Genomic DNA, 21,408 nt, shown 5'->3' on the forward strand with positions numbered 1-21,408 from the left:
AAGCGATCTACTAAGATTGCTTAATTTCTCAACACCTTGTGACTCTTGTTTCCAGTTGCCAAATTTGCACGAAAAGTGCTGTACAATTAGGGAAAAGCCAGACAAGGTAACGGGTGACAGTCATATTGCTTATGGGTTTAACGGTTATTGCACGGTCTGATGATGGACGCTGTTTCGCATTATTTTATTTTCCACTTTATGTAACCCATATCGTGGGAATATGGTTCCGAGGATCTGCCAGCATCGCGGCGAGCCGTAACTTGAGGAAATAATGAAGCAAAAGGAAAAGTTTAACGCGACTGGCGTTTTCTCCGGCCACAACTCGTTCCATGATCATACAGACCAGCTGACTATGAACCAAATTCCTTTCCTGGCCCCTAGATCCGTCTAAACAAAGAAGGCTGAACCAACAAAGCAACGGCGATGCGTGTGATCATTGCATTGATGGTGACGTAAAAATTGTGTTGGGTATTACAAATAAAATAAAATATTTTTATTAAAACAATAAGCTACACCCTGCCTGCTGCAATAGATGGTGACAAAGTGAGGGAGGCATAAAGGAGAAATGCCTTGACCTGCACCAAATAGATGGCGACAACTGAACTCATCTTAAGTTAATTGCACGGGCACTGAATCGATGAGAAAACTGACCTCCACACCCCAAGAGATGCCAACAACTACCACCATCCAAAAAGAGTGAAAAAATGGACAACCATTGTATTCTGTGAAGATAGAATGGCAGCAAAATCTGACGACAGTCAAAGCTCTCAAACAAAAAGCAAAGTGTTTCACCTCCACCACGGGTCGGCCTGAAGATAGTGCAATATTGGGCCGACCTGCTGCGGAGGTAGAGCTGGCGTTAGGCACCCCCATACGTGGGCCGATCCCAAAGGTTGTGCAACGACGGGCCGACTTGCGGCAAATGTGAAGCAGGCGGTAGGCACTCCCCATATGTGGGCTGCTCCCGAAGATAGTGCAATACCGGGCCCATCCGCGGTGGAGGTGAAGCAGGCGTTAAGCACTCCCCATACGTGGGTCCACCCCGAAGGTAGCGCAATGTTGGGCCGACTCGCGGTGGAGGTGAAGGAGGCGTCAAGCACTCCCCATACGTGGGCTCATCCTGAAGATCTCGAAGGGCGTGTTATGGGTTCCCGAGGCCACAGGTGTATGAGCCATTGATCTTGGACTCTTTTTGCACTATCACCAGGATCGGCCGACATGATGATTTTTTCTGTTGATGGACGCCGGAAAAACTACAGAAGTTAGTCATGTACTGCTTGTGCTATAAAAGGCAGCAAACTGTTGACTGCCGAGTAGATTGATTTGTCGGAACTTTAGGAATGTGCGTGAGGAGTGGTGGCGTGGGCGGATAGGGGGGAGGGGTGCCGCTTAATTTCAGGGGGGCCCGCCCCCCGCCCCCCCTGGGTACGTGCCTGCACCTTAACTGAGCACTCAGGACAACCTCTTATAACCCAAGCAACAACTAATGGATAAAAAAAAATTTCTTCACAAGAGAGCTATGACATGAAGAGGTGGCCATTCTACCGATTACACACAGGATAGGCTCCAGCATGGATTTTTAAGACAGACCGTGCCTGTTGCATTGTGTGCTCTTGCCTTGTGTAGGACATGCACTATGCTTGAATCTACTCGGTGACTCCTGAAGCACATATCAATCTTCTAGAATTTTTAAAGAGCTGCCATATTATATGTAATGACTAAGCCTGCTATTTCCTCTAGAACCTAATCGTGTGTGGCAAGAGATGTTTCATAGACTGCTTCATTTCCTTCAGGACTATGACATGGTGAAATTGTAAATGGCTTATTCATCTTTGAATTTATTGGTCGTACGTGGCAGAGCGATTACTTGCACTCCCACAAGAGTAGCCCCACTTGCTATAAAATGTTCATCTGCCTTGCAAGTGCTGAAGTAGGTTTGTCCAATGAAACAAGGCTGATTGTTGCCTAGGCAACTAACATCCTGCAGAAACTATAAATACCAACTGTTCAGGGCAAGAAGCCTGTAACGGTCATGCTTCAGTACTTTTGAGCACTGATGGGTGTTGATGCGATTGCGTATTGCTGATGCTGCGCACAAGATGCCCTAAGAGAGCCATGCACAGTCAGTCATCACACAAACCAACCGCAATTTATGTAGAATGCATATAAGCAGTTAATCATATACCACTTGCCTTACATTTTCTTGGGCCTATATGCAGATTTATTGAAAATTACCTGTAGCATATATTGCTATTCTGCCACTTCACCTGGATTACACAAAAAAGGGTGATTAATTGCATGACAAATAGCAATGTTAATTTATCTAAATAACAGACTTTCACTCTGTTTGATTAATTGCGCCTGTGCATATGGCATGCGCATTCTACCATAATGCATATGCTCTTTCGTATTTGCAAGTTTCGGCACTTGGCTGAGCTCGCACGCCAAGGAAGGCGGTACACAAGGAGCAATTGCGAAAATGTAGGTTTGAAGGCGCCGCCAGGGTGCCTCGCCGTTCGATCAGCTGAGCGACTCTTCCTCCTCTCCCGCTCCATTTTTTTTTCCTTCGCTCCTCCCCTGTCCACAGACGTATGCCTCAGTTGGCCGTACTTGTATACAAGGTCACAGCCAGTCTGAAAGAAGCGCCACGTACTATTTCACAGACAGTGATAACCGAAGATCGATCAAGATCTGTGCGGGAGAGAGACTCGACGCTGTTGCTTTCACCCTTTCAGCAGAACCACAATATTTCACTACTTTAGCGGAGGTGTAGTTGTTAAATACAGCTCCCCAGAATGTGCGAAGAGGAAGGAAGTACATCGAGATCAGATGGCGCAATGGGACGAGCGCAATTGAGCAGGAGGCGGGCGCACGCGGTAAAGAATGCTTGGAATCACTTGATATCGTATGGCATATTCACGCGGTTTCTCGCCGGCTCTGTTCAAAGCTGATAGTTCACGCTACTTTTATCACGCGTTAAGACAATAAGACATGCAACGCGCCAGTTTCAGTACATGAAATTCGAGAGTCGAGCAGACCGGGAGGTATACCCTCAGAACACAAGCGCCGATCGTAGCAAACGTCAATGCTCACGAGTGGAAGGATATGTTGTCGCCTTTCCGGTGCCTTGCTCCGCAACCTTTTACAGCGCAAAACGCAGGCATTTTTTTATGTTACCCGCGATTCTTTCGTCGTCGCAAAAGACAAATCCACAGTGGGACTGCACGCGCCAGAAAAAATGGCGCCTTCGTAGTGCGCGATGCTAACGTCACCTTTTCGAGTTGCACAACAAAAGTATATGAGAGTACTAAAATATTTATTTTAGGTTTATTACAGTGTAGCCACAATCTAAGCAGGCACATTGTTACATTTTTGTTTGTGTTTGTAAACAACAAGCGAACGAAGGGTTTGAAAACAACTGTAAGTAGCCATTTAAAGCCAAATCTAGTCATCTTCTGTGCCGTCTGCTAAGGTCTGTTGATGAACGTGAGCATGTGGTAACGGGATGCGGCGTTCTTGAAGATTCTCTTTGTTGTATCGGTATGGTGGACAAGATGAAAATGACACTTGTGTCCGAACTTGAAGGCCATAAAGATCGTGTATGGTGTGTCGCGTGGAATCCTGCGGGAACCGTGTTGGCAAGCTGCGGCGGCGACAAAAGCACTCGTCTGTGGGCGCTCGAAGGTAGGGCACCTTGCTCCGCGGTTTAACTTTTATGGTGAATTCCACTGGTCTACTGCTTCATGCGGTTCCAGAGAGATCACGGGCATCCAGCATGTTATAGTGTTGTTCATGATGGGAGTTTTGTGAAAAAAAGAAAAAAAAAACTGTTCCAGGTACGCGCACTCTATAACGTCGTCCGTTGCAGGCGAAAAACCTGCATGTGAACCCTGGCTTTTTCAGTCGAGGTGCTCGCATACATTTAAAGCTGAAGAAGTGTAATGCCATCTAAGTGAGCGCCCTGTCCTCACAGCGCAAGTGAGCTACTCCGGAGCTTTTTGTATCGGGGTGGTTGTCACATGCAGTGTACTTATGCTAGAAATGTTCACTTGTTGCTAAGCGATAGTGCGTGAGTTATACCGTGACAACCAGCGTTGGAGGCCCCAAAGAACGTAGTACTGCGTCAGGTTGACAAAACAAGCCTAGAAAGCAGTATCAAACGTTGCGACTATATTTGTACCGTTTTGCTATTTGCTAGGTTATCGGCTTGGAAATCAACGTAACGGATAGTCTACCTGAAGGTGGCGATTACAAATATGGTTAAAGAGCTTAATCGACGCCTAGCATTAGAACTGTTAAGAAGGGATAAGTGTCGGTCTCTGTGGTTTAAAGTGACAGACAAAAGGGGGAAGCTTGGATGCCTAAAACGACGCAAAAGATTTTGACAGCGCCTGTGCTCGGTGCGAATTGTCTACCAATATAGATTACACTGCGTTCGAAACTACGAATAACCTATCTGCTCTTGTGAAAATTTCTTGCACGAAAAGCAGCCCAACGCTACACTAAAGTCGAATCTGCGACGTGAACTTGACGTCATCGGTGTTTCTGTTTGGATTAAAAAAAAAAAAATTTGAACGCCGGCATCCGACTCTGGTTGTGTTGGTGGCTGTTGATACCGACTACGTCGCCGCAGGCCTTCGACCGGTCTACACCGCTCCACGAAAACCGTTGTGACTTGCACTGACAGCTTTGCTGTAAGAGGAAGTACATTGAATCGTTCGTTGAACTTGGAAGTGCGAATGAGATGATGTCCTCAATCGGCTGTTCGTAGTTCCCGACTGCTACCATCTGAACTTCTGGGAATAGAAAGCTGCGGTGAAGCAATGCTTTGGAACTCGGGAAACAGCGCATCCCTTTTACATGATACATTCGACTGGAACGTGTAACTTTAATACAATTTGCTCAGACAAGAGGAGCATTCGGTGAACCCACACGTTTCCTGAACTATCGGGGAACTGGCTGCGCCTCGCTGATCGTTCCGTCGCTGCAAAATCGCGCAATTTGTTCGTCGCGCACTCGTTTCGGAAAAGGCAATAGTGCAGGCTTCTCGCGTGAGCTTTCCGGGTTCGTTCTGCGTGAACACGGAGGGTCGCAGTGAACGCGCGAGAACAAATTCGTTGAGTGCAGTTTGCCGTGCTGCAGTAGCATGTATGACAGTTACTTGCATATACATGTCTGCACATTCCGTCTAAAAGCGCACTAATGGGAGAAGTGCTAAATTAGTTTTAGCCAAGGGTTCTTGTTTGCTTTAGTGTGACCAAGGAACCCGTATCGGCTCCGAAGCGTCTCTGTGTTTTTTCACCTTGACTTGGTCAGCAACCGCAACTTCTCCACCACTAAATCAGTTTGGACCGATAGATCATTTTTTAAAAGAACTGTAGCTTCGTCAATTTCGCGGTAAGAGGTCGCACCAGAAGGTAAAATGAAGGCCTGTGTTAAATTTTTAACATTTCGCGCTGATACCGTATTGCCGGCATGTTCCAGCACATATTTCATAGTGTATTCACCTATTTGGATCGTTAACGCGTGCTTGATATTCTCAAAACTCGATAATATTTTTTTTGACCCACCATAGTTAACATATATAAACGAAAAATTAGCTAGGTCCAGCAGACGTCGTCAAAATCTATGACCTCACGCCGTGCTGGCGTGCGAACTTCGAGTAGGTGTGGCCACCCGCCCTCAGTCTCTCTTTTTTTTTTTCTCGTCTTTTGTGGCCTTACCCAGTCTCCTGTCATGCTTAGGTTGGCCTTTTAAAGTGAAGGTGTTAGTGCACCCAGAAGCTTTTGGAAACGTTATATTCGTGTTTTTGCGGCGTTTTGTCTGAGCTAGAGATAACTGACGGGGTTTATGTACCTATAGAGGGAATGCGGGCCATGTTAGGGTTGATGTGCAGGAAAATTTCGAAGTGTGTTGGTTAATTGGGGGTTAAATGAAAATTGCCAGACCTTTGTTTTTAGCTTGTTTAGAGTCGTTATATGAGACGTTTATGATGTTTACTAGTTTCCATATAAAAGGACCATGCAAAGGCGCTAGAAATTCAATATTTTCAGAAAACGGGAGCCATGATACGAGTGACGTGTAACAATTAAGCTTTCCAGAGCTTTACGAGCGTTTCTTGTGAACCGCACATGAAATTTGCCCAGTGTCATGAGAGAACTCAGCGTGCCACAAAATTGACATGTTGAGGGTATAGGGGCACTTCGAGGGGCAATGTATGCGCGATATATGCGCGGGCAAGTTTTCAAGATCGTAAGTTAATTACAGTCTAAAATGCTTACGGCTGTTATCAACTACGTTACCCATTGTCCCGTGAGAAATATGCATACGTAACGAGTTAACATTTGGTGGAAATGGGCGGCATGTTAAATGTATTGTATGGCGAAACTAACGTTTCTGGCTTGGGTTAGATCATTGAAGATAATTATGGAATACTCGTTTTCGGCCTATAAGTTTGTGAATTCCACGAGGTGTGTAGAACGTTTTCCCGGCTTCCTCGGTGAACTTAACGAGGCATATTGCTTGTCTTTGGTGAAAACAAAGCGCAGGATATATGAACGATGAGTAGGCGAATTTAAAGTCTGTGGGTCAAATGCGGTGTATTATGTATACAAGTGTTCCGAAGAATTAAAAATGTGTTTTACGGACGACGAAAAGCTTAGTGTGCTGTCCTGAGAGAACTGTAGTCGCCGCCAAAATCAAAGTTAGAGAAAGTGAGTGGAAAATTATGGCCGGTTAGCATGCCAAGGTAAATGTGTGTGGATAAATTACTGGCATTCGGCAAGTGTTTGAAAGCATGAGCCAACCGTTATCCGATATGTTTCCTAGCGTCCTCTAGGACACCAGGAAACATCGGATAATGGTCCAACCACGCCTTCAAACACTTGCCGAATGCTGTAATGGTGGTGTGCGGGGAATGTTTAACGTTTGTGGTTTAAATATGATCTTTACACATTATATTACTCAATACTCATTTTATGCTTATCTTTATGCGTTCCCCGAGGCACATAGCATATTTTCCCGATGTCCTTGGTCAACTAAACGAGGCACTTGGGTTGTATTTGGTGAAAAATGAGGCGCAGGCTATGGGAAATTTCTAGGCCAAGTTCAGAGTGTGGGCAAATTGTGGCATTTGCTGTAAATTACGTGGGCAATTAAGCGCTCCGGATCGCTATGACTACGTTTTACGAACGGCGCATAATTTAGCTCACCGTCCTGCGAGAACTAACTAGAACGGCCACCGATATCAAATTTATTGAAAATGTATCGAACATTATAGCCAGTGCGCATGCGAATCCTAATGCGTGTGGACAAATTACAGCCTTCGGGGGAATTCTTTTTGAAGAATTCTTCGAAAGCGTTGTATACGGCCGTTATCTTTACTGTTTCCCAGGGGACCGTACGTAACACCGAACTCACATTCGGTGGAAATGGGACCAATGTTAAGGTTGGTTAAGGTGCCTCGGGGAGCGCAAAAAGTTGGTTGTTAAGGTTGATTTAGGTTAAGGCTGTTAAGGCTTAATTATGATCGTTGCAAATAATTACTGAACCCTCGATTTTTCCCATATCCATGGACTTCCGCGGTGCCCTTGGTGAACTAAACAAATCGCCTTGTTTATATTTCGTGCAAACAGGGGACAAATTATTGATCAAAGTGTGTGGGTTAACTACGGTTTTTGCAGTAAGTTATACTCATGCAAGCGCTCCAGTACGTTATAATTGTGTTTTAAAAATGGCGTATAATTTGTCTACCTGTACTGAAACAATACATCCTATAACGTAACATAAACTATAAAAATTCTTCTGGAACCAAATTTGGTGAAAATGGGGGGAGAGGGTGGGATTATGGCTAATGCGAAATTAAATGAGCGCGGATGACGTAAGACGTTTTTTAAAGATTCGCCAATTGAGTTCTTGAAAACGTTAGATGCTGGCAGTGTTTCGAATTGTGGGGTTTACACTGCAGGCAACCGAAATATTTAAAACTACTACCCGAAAAGAAAGGGCTTCGCTGGAAATTGCGCTGGGATTCTGCGAGGGCGCACAAGTCTTCTGACTTTTTGTATTGTTGAAGCGTAATTTACTAACAGACACACGCACGCACGCATTGTGAATGCTTCGAAATGGCCTCGTTTTCACAGAATACATCGTGTGCAACCACTGCTTGTAAAGTAACACACAACATTCATCAGCGTGCATCAAGTTATTCTCGCGAGGCTTTGTGTTCTTTTCTTTATTTCTTTGTTTACGGCATTCTCGATTTCCGAGACTGCCGAAAACGGTGCGGCTATATACATGCAGCATGTCGTTCTTAATGGATACATAAATGCTGTCGTTGGTGCACGAGTATAGGGCGCTCCACTCGTTAATTCTTCGATTTCTCAATTTGTCAAGTATAACATCTCCCAATTCTTTGGCTCTACCAAACATTTCTGCATAATATACCGACTCGATATATATAGTACGTGTATGGGTTTATTCCCCGAAATTATATTAAAAAAGAAGATTGCTGTATCTCACGAAATTAAATTGCAAGACTTATGAAATCTTTAGCTTTAATTGTCCAACTGCATGGTTGTGACAGAAATCGAATGCAGCTCGCCCTTCGTATATAACTGACGATTGCTGCGTAACTCACCAGTCCTGCTTCAGACCACTCTTGCACGTAATATATGTGCTTGTGACGCAGGGTTGGGTGCAAGGCCGCCATTACCCTATAGCTGCTCAACACACAGCGTGGCAATGCTTGGAAAGAAGAAACTACTGCGCGTGTTCTTAAGTCCCGTACTAGGGACGATTAGCCAGAGGCGGTAGCCAGAATGTTTTTTTTCTGAGGGGGGGGGGGGTGGAGGAGAGGCACTCACTTGGCTGCAGACGGGAAGGGGGAGGAAGGAGGGCTTGGAAAGCCGCAAACGAACACAAAAATTTGGGGTAGGGGGGGGGGGGGGGAGGGGGAGTGTCTACGGCACTGCAGTCTGCAATGATATTTCTCTCATTTGTAGCTAGACAAGAAAAAAAAAATTTTTTTGAGGATCGCTCAAAGTATGAAGCTTTCAAAGCCACTCAAAGCAGTGGGAACTGGCTTGGCGCGAACAAAGACGACGAAGACGGCGCGACGAGGACGACCCAGCTAATGCTGCCACACACCGTGGACTCTCGATCGAACTCTGGGTGGGGCCGAATACAGTTGTCTTATCTGGCGAATAGTTATGCTAATGGAACGTAATCGATCTGATGACGAAACCTGTTAGAGTCGGCTTAAAAGTTGGCGAAGTGCTCTTCAGAGTAAATGAAAGCGGATATACTTAAAGATGCCAGAACCTCTCGGAAATGCCACTTGCTCATGATGCGCGCAATGCGCTGACAGTGGTGTTAGGCTGCTGAGCACAAGGTCGCGGGATCGCATCCCGGCCACGGCGGCCGCATTTCGATGGGGGCAAAATGCGAAAACACCCGTGTACTTAGATTTAGGTGTACGTTAAAGAACCCCAGGTGGTCCAAATTTCCGGAGTCCTCCACTACGGCGTGCCTCATAATCAGAAAGTGGGTTTGGCACGTAAAACCCCATAATTTTTTTTTTAATGCGCTGACAGATAGGTGGACGAAAGGACTGGTCTGGAAGGATTCACGCAGAAAGGTGTGTTATGCTTCACCTGTTGAACTCCCCAAGGCAACAAGCAGCTATGAGCGACGTATAATTGAGGTGTCGGGATTAGGATAACATTTAGGATAACTTGGGGTTCTTAAATGTGCACCGAAATTTCGGTACATTACCGCTTTTGTATTGCCCTCGCCAGTAGCAGAACGCCACAGCGTTCGCCATTGAACCGCATAGTCAATGCACGCAATTGGACCACATCTTGGAATAGTCTCGAACATCTTTGTGCCCACCGTCAAAAGTCAAAAGGTGAATAACTTTGCCGGGCCGTCCGCGGTTCCCCTTTAAACTTTGCCTCATCGACGGCCTCCGATACTAAGAGGCCCGACGGGAGTTATGGAGAAAACTCGACGACGCCACCTGCCTTTGCATGAAATGTACAACTGCCGTCTCTCACATTCGCACGGCGGGATGCGGATAATCTTGAAATGGGCGCCGAAGCAGCTCGCAGTGCCCTCTGGACCGGTATTATAGTTGCTCACTGCCTCCATGCAGGTGGTTCGTGGACGTGCAAGGCTATGCTGCTGGATGGCCACCGGCGGACCGTGCGCAGTGTCTCGTGGTCTCCGTGCGGCAGTCGCCTCGCCTCGGCCAGCTTCGATGGCACCGTGTGCATATGGAGGATCGACGGGGAATCGCGCACTTGGGAGAGCGTGGCGACTCTGGAGGGACACGAGAGTGAGGTGAAGGCCGTCGCCTGGTCTCCCTCGGGACGCCATCTGGCCACCTGCGGCCGGGATAAGACCGTCTGGATATGGGACGGTGAGGGATCACATATGTGACTGCTTTCGCAGAGGGTGTGAATGGTAATCAAAGCCGTATGTGTCTCGCGCTTTGTTGCTTATGCCTGCTTTAGAATAGTGATGTCGCTTCTCGTTACCGCTCTCCTGCGATATATTATTGGAGCAGGGGAGGGGGGCGGGGGCCCAGCGTTTAGCCTCACCGACATCTGTCTCTTGTTACCTTTGCGGGTGACCCCGGTTAGCTTGTTAGCTTTGCGCGTGCTAGTTGACCATGAACCTGCCACCCACGCAGTGCCCACGAATTAGAGACCGCGGAAAGCGCCGTCACTTAACTACGTGATACAGCTTTTTTATATGTATTTCGTAAAATCGCAGCGGCGTCACCATACGTACCATCGTCCCAGCATGTGGCCCTTAACGATTAATGCATGATGATCAACGAGGATTAACGATGTATGGTAGGGCCACTTTGACCTGAATTCGTTACGCAGCGAGTTCTTTAGGCAGAGAGGCCTGAAGGCAACCGGCTTCTGCTAATGTGCAAATTGTGAAAATGCTTACGGCGACCCTCTTGTTTTCAGGCGGTCGTTATCCCCGCATGCATGGTGAATCCTTGTGTCAAGCGATAATAGTGTTCTAGCATAGCACTGCAACTACTGAATAGGCCGCCTGCCACTGACAACCTACCAACTTTGTGCTTAGTGGCTGCTTCAGCTTTGTACTCATCTCGGATCAGCTGTAGCAGGCGCAAAGCTCGCAGGTGGCCCAATCCGTAGTTGTAAAGGTAAAGGGGGGGGGGGGGGGGGCGGGGTGCGCGCTATGCTAGAAGCGAGCAGTTACGGCATGTCCATTGTATTCAGGGATTACTGATGGCCATTGTTTGCTTGTAGATGCAATACACATATCACTTTGGTGTGTGGTAGCCGAGTACCGTAACGTGTCAGCTTATACTTCAGCGGGCACTGTCCGCTTAAACGCAGCGAGCGGGCAGGGCCGATTACCAACCGGCGTATTTCATTGGGACGACTCTTCCTATATAGCTATTTTTATGCTCTGCCTTATCCTATGTAGCTATTTTATGTTCCACCTCATACAGCGTGGATTCGGTGAAAATGGTGATTATGTTCCTGCGCTCTCCGGTTCCTGCGCTCCGGATTGGCGACAGACCAGAGGCATGAGGTGGAAGATGACAAAAAAATCACTTAGGTTTAATTCAAAGGAGCCTACGCGACATACATTACGAACAAAGTACGCACAACTGCGAAAAGCTTCGCTAAAGGCGAGATATTAACAAACAACAACCAAGGGCCCTCCCGCGAAGCGCACAACAAACGCAAGCGGGGATCAAACGCGTGCGTGCGTGCGCGCACGCACGCACGCACGCACGCACGCACACGCACGCACGCACGCACGCACGCACGCACGCACGCACGCACGCACGCACGCACGCACGCACGCATACGAACCAGCAGCTACGCGAGATATGTCCAAGATTGACGTTCCTAGAACAGGCCATTTCGATGCCGGATTGTTGTCTACTGAGTTGGCAGAACGTCTATGTCGTTCTGCCGAGGCGTCGTGCTGGGCTTCGCGTCAGTGATAATATATCCGCGGAAGTGATCGATCGAAACGGACCTTGTTCGTGGCGGATGGTTTGGTTTGCAACATGCTATTATGATATAAGGAAGAGAGGGGGTTGCATTTGTTTTGTTGCCTGCTTGCAGAGATCAATTAGATGTGATGCGTTTCTGCAGTGGAAGATTCCGATGAGTTCGAGTGCGCGTCCGTTCAGACGTGCCACACCCAAGACGTCAAAACAGTGACATGGCATCCAACGGAAGAGGTGAGCGAGAATAATTGCACTGAATTAGGCCGCTTAAAGGTGTCACATCGACGAAAGTGTCCGTTATCTGTGTCGAAATGAACTTAGAAGAGTGTATGTGTGTAGGCAAGTTGGGGAATCGTGACTTGGGAAGTTACCACAAAGAACACACGGGACGAAAAAAGAGACAACACGAAGCGGTTTTTTGATTTAATGAAACGGACGCCGCGCTTATATATATGAGACACATGTGTGCAACCGGAAAGCAACGAGGAAACCAATAAAAACACGGAGCGACCTTCGACAGGGGTGTGGTACAAATGCTAAGATAGACGCTGATATACTACTTCGTGTTGTTCCTTTCTTCGTCCCATGTGCTCCTCGCGGTAACTTCCCAAATCGAAATGAACAGCGCAGCTGCAGCACTTGTCATTAAAGGAGCGGTAAACAGTGAACGTCATCGTTCCCTATGATGGGAATGTGAAGTCGTCATGTATTCTTATCAGGCGTTTCTGTGCAGCCTCAGAGTAATAAGCCGAAGACCGTGTTCCGAAAACTGAGCGGCGCGTCTGCCGTCTGCATGACTGCCGCAGATAGTCAGTATCGTTGCGGACTCCTCCACTGCGACATATAAGAGTGTTTCTCTGGAACGTAAAACTTCATAGTAAAAAAAAAAAAAGCCCTTAGGGATGTAAATTATTTTTATAGTGTATGTGGCCTGCAAACGTTTGCCATAGGTGAGCGTGCGTACTACAATACTGAATTACAACGTTAAATGAACAAATACAGTATGAATAATCTCAGAACACAACAGCATGCGTTCTCACATAGAGACCCCACAAGTTTAACGCGCATACGAACTAGAAACATTAGCATTGAACAAAGAAATCGTTTCGTTCTGTGTAATCATCCTTATATATACACTTATTTCCCTTTATTCCTTTCGTTTTTATCCCGTCAAGCTAAACGGCATGCATAATCAGTTTCCCAACCTGGTGGCGAACGCTGTGTGAACCCATGTCAGCGACAATGAAAAGCGCATACTTCACGTGTTTCATTTCCGAAGCGCACTCCATTTCGTTGCGCGCAGTCAGCGATGTCACAGTGGCAAAATAGAAAAAAAAAATCCATAAACGATTACGATACTTTCTAATGCGGAATTTGAGCGCAGCTCTATACGTGTTTTCATTTCGCGATATATTGAGGCAAAGAATTTGAGACAGACATGTAGCAGGGTTGGCAATCGTCGAAGATCTGATCTGTAGGTCAAGCGCGTCCTCTTTTATACATGACTCGTCGAAGGTTCCAAAGTAATCGCTGGTGCCGCATGGCTTCCAGAAAGTACTACAAAATTCGCGTCGTGCACACAGTCAGATTACAAAACGATCGCAAACAATGACAGTGAAAGCAAGCGCGAACGAGACCAAACCAAGCAAACCAAACAAGCGCGAGCTAGAGCTGACGCGAACAAATGATATTACGAAACGAGCTGTCCGGCTGAGACCAGATGCGAGTACGCATCGAGCGGGTCCGCGTGACACGTTTCCTGCTCTGACGTCATTTGAAGGGCCGCTCTCATTGGTCTCCGCCGTTCACGGCTCGCGTCGTTCATATCGCGCTCCGCGTTCGCTCTTTCATCTTTCGCTGTTCTCGTTCGCTCGGTTACGCGGCCGACGCCGACGCTCGCCGCAGGAACGGGAGCTGATACTAGGTGCGCTCTAGGAAGCATCCTATGAAGCACACTTCTTCGCCCCTTGCAGATAATTTTTGTTTTATTTCGGGTTTTACGTGCCAAAACCACTTTCTGATTATGAGGCACGCCGTAGTGGAAGACTCCGGAAATTTTGACCACCTGGGGTTCTTTAACGTGCGCCTAAATCTAAGCACACGGGTGTTTTCGCATTTCGCCTCCATCGAAATGCGGCCGCCGTGGCCGGGATTCGATCCCGCGACCTCGTGCTCAGCAGCCCAACACCATAGCCACTGAGCAACCACGGCGGGTAGATAATTTTTAGAGAGTGATTCAGTGCCGCCAGCACAGACTGTTAATACGCTTGCTTTCTTACTTTAGTGACCGTAGGGGTGCGACTAATTTAGGAGTGTGCTGATAGGTTGGGTGTGAGGATTCACCTCTAGCCTGGCAGTCAGCGCTGAGGGAATCAGAGAAAAGTCAGTTTATGAGGCCTATCAGTGCGGACAACCGGCAGGGAATAAATAAAGGCACATAACTGACGAGGCGCGAGCTAGTACCTTCTCCTCTCTCTAGTATTAAGCACGCGCGATTGCGTTAATATTTTTCGAGTTAAGTTGTGCGTGCACTGATGTACACGCTTTCGGCGTTCCACAAACGCGCCAACGACGCGCAGAATTAAGCCCAGTTGACGTCTACTCAATGCAAAGCATCCTTGGTTTGGTAGATAATGGTTGTTATGAGTGATCACGCGCAAAAGGGGGGGAGCTTTCTTGTTATGCGGCCCAAGACGGCGGCACCCGTGGAAAGAAAGTAAAGGTTTATTGCACCGCGATCGCAGGAGCTGGTGTCCGCCAGCTACGACAACAGCGTGCGGGTGTACGCCGAGCAGCTTGACGACTGGGAGTGCGCGCACACACTGACCGAGCATCAGAGCACCGTGTGGTCGGCGTGCTTCGACGGCCGGGGCCGTCGCCTCGCCGCGGCCAGCGCCGACGGCAGCGTCCGCATCTGGAGCCGTCTCCAGGGGGCGCCGTCGGGAGAGGCCCGCTGGAAGTGCGAAGGCACGATCGGCACGCTGCACCCACGGCCTGTCTACAGCGTCTCTTGGTGAGCGGACTGTAAGCTTGAGTGGTCCTGTGCGACGTGTCCCGTTGCGAAGTCTCTGTGGCCGAGCGTGCGCCTAGGAAACTGCACTGTAGCCTCTGGTCACCTTATAATCGTACGCGCGCTTTCGCTGCCTCTGCAACCAATCGTGGCGGCGAGCGCAACGCATGTCGTCACGTTGGAGTGGTGGTGAAGAAGCGAACATTGTCAAGAGTGTTAGTTAAGGATCGAACTATTTATTGGGCGCACTTGTGTCCAGAAAGACAAGCAACGTTGAAATGACGAAGGTAGCGGCTAACACAGTCGTCGGTCGTTGGATGTGATCTCGCCGGGTCAAGTGCGTCATCAACCAATACATGTATTGCCGTGTATTACAAAGCTTTTGCTGGTGCTCGCGTACATCCGTGAATGTGCTACAACAGTATTCGCGCGCGCAATCTGATTAAACGAGACTCGTCGACAACATTAAGGAAATTTACGACACGGAAGGCGCGTCTTACGCCGACCGACAACTCGATGGCACGCAGTGGTAACACGGTGAAAAACGGCCACCGGCAAAAAGTAAAACAGTTTATTACTTACATATAACGAAATAACGAGGCATTACTACATGAACAGAAGGGAATTCCCAGTGCCACACGCTAAGCTCAATTGAGCTCAAGCGGAGACAAGAGATTGTTGCAAACAAGAACTTATCCAACTCAAACTTTATAAACAAGATATACCTTGAAAGAGAGATACCAATCAATTGCGAGAAGTGTAATGGCATCATTATTCTGGATCACATGCTTTGGCAGTGCCACATGCTTTGGCATGTGGCACTTTCACAGACTGTGACAAGGAGAGAGACTGGTGGCGGCGAGTCCTGCACAATGGAGTTCTTTTCGATCAAGTACCGGCCGTCCAGAAGGCCCATGATACGGCGGTAAAGTTAAACCTTACTGTCCCGACGTGGGAGCCGCCTGCGTCAACCTAAGGGTTGATCTTCAGGACATTAAATAAAGTTCATCATACTGTACCATATAGTTGACAGTATACTATCGCCATAAGATGGTTCTTATCAGTGACATGCACACTTAGCGAAACGGCTTTATAAATTATTGTGTGCTTGCTTTTTTTTGTTAGAACACAAATTTCGCCCCAATATATCTCATCTTCAACCTTCACGAACGTAGATGAAAACACATGGCATCGAGACATGCCTGGCTGATTTGAAGAAAGAAAGAAAGGCTCGCCGTGGTTCATTTATCTCGCCATGAGAGAAATTACTTGCTGCAAACAAGTGGACTGATGCTGCCACTTCGCTTTGGCTAAAATTAATTAAAGAATAAGCACAGCATATCATGGCGCCTTCTACAGGGATAGCATCAGCGCTTGATTGCGCCGGCAATCCAATGTACAAGAGCGATGGATTGGCGCTATGCATTGCTACTGATCGATCAGCCTGTTCATAAGACGATCAGTCAAATCAACCGTCGCCCTTTCAGAGCCGTTCGCCTTATCTTCCCGCTCTGTCGTTCGCAGGTGCCCTCTTACCGGCTTACTGGCCACGGGATGTGGCGACAACGGAGTTCGCGTGTTCGCCGAAGAGCAGTCCGGCTCGGGAGAGCCTCCCTGGCGGCTAGCGTGCCACGAATCGCACGAACAGGACGTCAACTGTGTCGCCTGGAACCCGTCCACGCCGGGTCTCCTCGCTTCGGCAGGCGACGAGGGCCGGGTGCGCATCTGGCAAATCGAGCCGCCGCCGCCGACGACGACAACGGCTGCGCAGTAGTAGAAAGTTCTCTTAATAAATGTATGTTGTAGTGATTTTTTTGTGTGTGCGCGACTCTTACGTGTTTTTTGCCAGCTTCCCTCGGTGAACTCCGCAAGAATTTGCCGCACTTGCACTCCACGGTGTGCATGCGTGCGATATGTTATAAACCCGTGAAGGCGCTTCTCCCGACACCTCGCGTCACCTACCAAGTTGGCTGGCCTCGCGCTAGAATCGTAATCAGGGTTTCAACAAGCGGACTGATGACGTAATTCCTATCGACTTCCATTCCCTGTACCGCCCATACTTTCAAAACGTCCGTAACGGCTTGAGTGGTAGGTCATGGCAGATTGGATGTTTGGGAAAGGCTGCCTACGGAATATTGCATCATAGTTCATTCCAAGTGTGCCGCCGCGGTTCGTGACGCGATTGGCATTAGAATGATTTAGCATATTGTCACGCGTGAAGTACACGAAGACCGCACGGAACCAAGGTTTCTACTAACATCAGCTCAAAAGTCTCGGCTTCTTTTATGACAAGCGCGTGCTCACAAATGATATGTGACAACATAGTGCTACCGTTTACCATTACCCTCTCTCTAATCGTACGGCAACTGACAGGCAGGTGGCCCGGACCATGTACCGCCAATGCGTGCATGCTGATCCGCGCCGCACCTGCCAGGCACGTGCGCCAAGCCACTGTAGCACGTACCCGTCCTGGCAGGTAGCCAGAGTGGTTGCAATCATAGATCCTCGTACTAAGAATCTTACTATGAAGCTAAAATGACGGTGATGGTACAGTAGCATGAAACTTTGTGATGGTACATCATACCTCTATGGCAGGACATTATTTTGCTGCTTGACATCGCCGAAGTGGAACGGGTTTCGACCCGCAGTTTCACTTTGTATTTTTATGCACTAGGTCTGCAGTGTTGCTAACGTAAGGCTTGTATGACAAAGCGCCTTTCAATATGCGATTAATTTCCTCGCCGCTGCATCACAAATCAACATATTCGTTTCCTCAGCGCACTCTGCTCTTTTGTTTCTGTTAAATATCTTTGCTATTGCAGTTTTTGTTAAAACAGCGTCCGTAAGTTGGGAAAGGGAACCTTTCAGCAAATTCGAGACGTGTCCTTGTCATAGCAGTAGCAGAAGCCTTGCATAAACGGTTCTCGTCGGGTGGAATTGTTTCGAGGGTTACCAGGTAAAGTGCTGTATACGCGCGATCTGTGTTACTGTTAAAAGCCCCCGTTAAGACACAGCAAAACGATGGTGTAGATTAGTTTCGGTAACACCACTTTAACCAGAGGGTATGCGACACCCGCATGTACGTTTCTCCACATACCTATATATAATAGTTTGACGAAACAGATGGCGGACCTCGGGCTAGATGTGTAATTGAGGATTCAACGTGCAGGCCGGTGACATAATTTTTGCCGCCGTCCGTTCCCCGTACTGTCCAAGTTTTGAAAACGTGTGTCTCAGCTGTAACAGTGCTGCAGCTAGCGGGAACGCGGCCATGTTGGTTAGGACAAGTGAGATGTGTGACAAAGCCTGCTTACGGAATTTTGCGTATCCTTCAGTAAGCTAAGCATGACGAAAATGGATTATTATTATTATTATTATTATTATTATTATTATTATTATTATTATTATTATTATTATTATTATTGTTATTATTATTATTAAGAAATCACCCTCACCAAAAGAGAAGTGCCTAGAGATTGACATATGCTGAAGGGGACACCACGGCCATTCGCTTAATGAGGGAGGAAGCAAGGGAAAAAGAAGACAAGGCACAGAACACATCCCACACAAGGTGCGAGCGTTACACTGACAAGAGTTGGGTTCCGTAGCTGAAAATGATTTTAGAACAACTTTGTGTGCTTTCCGGATAAAGAAGGAATGACAACGAAGAGTCACAAGTACGGCTGGCGGCTGCTGCAGTAAAATCGTCTGCCAAAGAGCGCTTTCTACAGTACATATAAACTATAGATTACCGACATAAACTCGTAAATATGTCGTAACGTACCCTTGTAGAAAGCACAAGTTCTTTTTCTCTTTCGAAATTTGGTTCTCCTCGGAGAACCACCTTGTGCACTTGTCTCGTCATGAAAGCACACTCTTTACTCAAATCGTGTCTATTCGGATAACAGAAACGCTGCGCATTTGCCATGATTGTTTTCCATTTACAGCTCCGACGCGTGAGTGTCGGTCGGCTCTTACGTCTGCGATAACCGACAGCTCTTATCGTATGCCGCGTGCGTCAATGAAGAACACCTATTGTTCTGTCCTGGAATAGTTCACCGACACGTCCTGATTTTTCCACGTGCAGTTCGGGCTGTGGTACGCCTTTCAGGTTTCAACTCGTGAAGCTTGGGACACCGAATTGCAAAAACCTGGGCGATTGTATAACGGTCCCATTGCCACTGTAGTTAGCGGAACACGGGAATATTGTTTTTTTTTATTGTTTAGCTTTGACGACCTCCAGAAACACCTCATTGAGAGGTGCACAGGAGCGCGCGTGTTGGTGCCAAGCAAGTGACCAGTGCGCAATTCCCGCAGTAATACTGGCATGTCTCGCGAACAAAAACGAACGAGAACGTGCTTAAGAAGCACACTCCAGTGGTAAGGCGACGCGCTGAGACTAAACGTTTGCACCTACCGATGAAGGACGAGTTTTTCCAAGGTATGGAGAATGATACGTGGAATGCGCAATGCATTTCAGCGCGAATTCGGGGCCAGATGTTTAAAAAATAAAGCCATTTGCAGTATTCCAAGTACATGGACGTGCCCGGAACACAACGTTCAGATTCACTTTTGCATCTGTTTTAACGCGCTAGGAGGGAAAGGTGCGAGTACGCAATGTGCACAACAGTGTACATAGTGCCTGAAAGGGTTAAATAATTTTAACTAGCTGTATAGCTACACAGTGATTTATAGAGCGACTAACGCCTGCCTCCTTGAGAAAGCAATTTACTTATCCATATAGAACAATTCGGCTCCGATCTAGAAAGAAGATAACATGTTTTATTCTTAATTTGTGCGCGGAACATGTCACAGTGTCAGTGATTTCCGAATGATTGGCCTTGCACGAGGAGCGGGAACAACTGCGAATACAATGGAATGTGTCGTGTACCACTTAAAGTGATCACTGCCTTTTTTTTTTTTGTCTCTAAATCGAGTGCATGCGTTTTGTTGTTGTTGTTGTCCACAAATTCACAATCCCTGATCGTACCGGAAGGCCATACAGACACTCCTGTGGACGTGATTTTAGCACCAACTATCGAGCAAGGTGAATCGCTAGAGAGGCTTTGTAATATGTGTAATATGTGTATTAAGTGTTGCGCGTTAGGAATATCAGTTACATTACTCGACCGTTGGTTAATCTCACAGGACGTGCAGTCGTCAGACTTTCGTTACTGCTGTGAGGCTGCCAGTGACTTATTACTCGGCCTCTTCGTCGCCGTGCCCGCCTGCAACTAAAAGCGGTCGCCGCGTTGGCGGTCACTTATAGCCCATCGCGTTACAGCAGTAACCAACATCAAGGAATGCTACGGTTCCTTGTTGAGCGCATGCAATGATGCACACATTTTTGCTAGGCAATAAATATAAATTTGTTAAATTGCACTGTCACTTAATAAAAGCAAAACTTTGCGGCAAATGCACCTAGCCTGAATGCACCCGGCACAAGGCGTATGGTTTGTGTGTGTACTCGATATGTATGCTCGTGGCACTGACATTTCCTATGCGCGGGATCGGAACACTCGAGCCACTTTTCGAAACAACTATCCCGAGTTCTCTGGCAAGACAGACGACTTGCGCGAGAAGCGATGAAATCCGCTGAAGGAGCAGCAGCCTAGGCGAGAAGCTGTAAGTATAGATCCTGGTGTTGACAGAGCAAGTCGTAGAAGGGTCACGAGGCGACAAGACGACACCACAAGCGCGTCGCACGCTCTAACGCACGCACCCTCCATAGCGCTTGTGGTATCGTCTTCTCGCCTCGTGTCCTTTCTACGTTTTGCGCTGTTAACACCAAGATGGAAAACCAACAAGCCGAAGCTACTATTCCAGCGTAAGTATAGAGTATTCACTGTGTATACCTGAACTGCCTCATCGTCGTAATCGTCATCATCAGTGTTCTGATCCTGTCTTCTGCCCAATGCGTCATCTTAGTGCAGAGTAATTGACCTGGTGGGGTTTTAAATCATACCTGTGAGTTCTCAATGACAAATGCTTTGTGTCAATATCTTGAGTTTATACCGAGTGTCGTTTTTCTAGACTACACCCAGTTTTAAATTTTGCCTGTGGAACACGGCACAATTCAAATCTTTGAGCTGGATTAATAGAAGAGGCATACATGCACGAAAAATCAGTTTCGTTATTTGTAATTTGCGCCGTAAGTAATTGGTAACAAACTTATAGTGAAACTTTGTTAACCAGTCGATTGCTCATTTTGATTTCTCGCGGAAGTAACCTCCACCTCTTCGTGTAATCCAGTTGACGCTATCTGCCACAGGGGATTTTTAAAAATTCCGTATTTGCAAAAAAAGGAAGAAAAAAGGAACACGCTACATTGTGCCGATACCGTGTGCTTGTGCGCCGAACACGATTATGTCAACAGTCAAGTGCCATT

The 21,408-nt window shown here is 47.3% G+C and overlaps 2 protein-coding genes across 3 annotated transcripts in view; one reads left to right on the forward strand and one right to left on the reverse strand.

The window, feature by feature from the left end:
* LOC142582817 (uncharacterized) overlaps window positions 1–3,264 on the reverse strand; it is a 29,790-nt gene extending 26,526 nt beyond the window's left edge. Inside the window, exon 1 of one of the 2 annotated variants that reach the window (XM_075692877.1) lies at window positions 3,094–3,264. In XM_075692877.1, the coding sequence (XP_075548992.1) occupies window positions 3,094–3,164 (71 nt within the window). In that variant the 5' untranslated portion in view covers window positions 3,165–3,264. Of the gene's footprint in view, window positions 1–2,653; window positions 2,836–3,093 lie in introns of those variants that run through there. The other variant, XM_075692875.1, reaches the window with a different exon arrangement.
* Window positions 3,265–3,446: 182 nt separating this feature from the next.
* Ciao1 (cytosolic iron-sulfur assembly component 1) lies at window positions 3,447–16,834 on the forward strand. Its single transcript, XM_075692878.1, has 5 exons — window positions 3,447–3,684; window positions 10,154–10,420; window positions 12,156–12,244; window positions 14,755–15,023; window positions 16,545–16,834. The coding sequence occupies exons 1-5, from the start codon at window positions 3,543–3,545 to the stop codon at window positions 16,792–16,794; spliced, it is 1,017 nt and encodes a 338-aa protein (XP_075548993.1). The 5' UTR covers window positions 3,447–3,542; the 3' UTR covers window positions 16,795–16,834.
* The last annotated feature ends 4,574 nt before the right edge of the window (window positions 16,835–21,408 follow it).

The sequence above is a fragment of the Dermacentor variabilis genome, chromosome 5 (assembly GCF_050947875.1).
Source record: "Dermacentor variabilis isolate Ectoservices chromosome 5, ASM5094787v1, whole genome shotgun sequence".
Lineage (NCBI taxonomy): Eukaryota > Metazoa > Arthropoda > Arachnida > Ixodida > Ixodidae > Dermacentor > Dermacentor variabilis.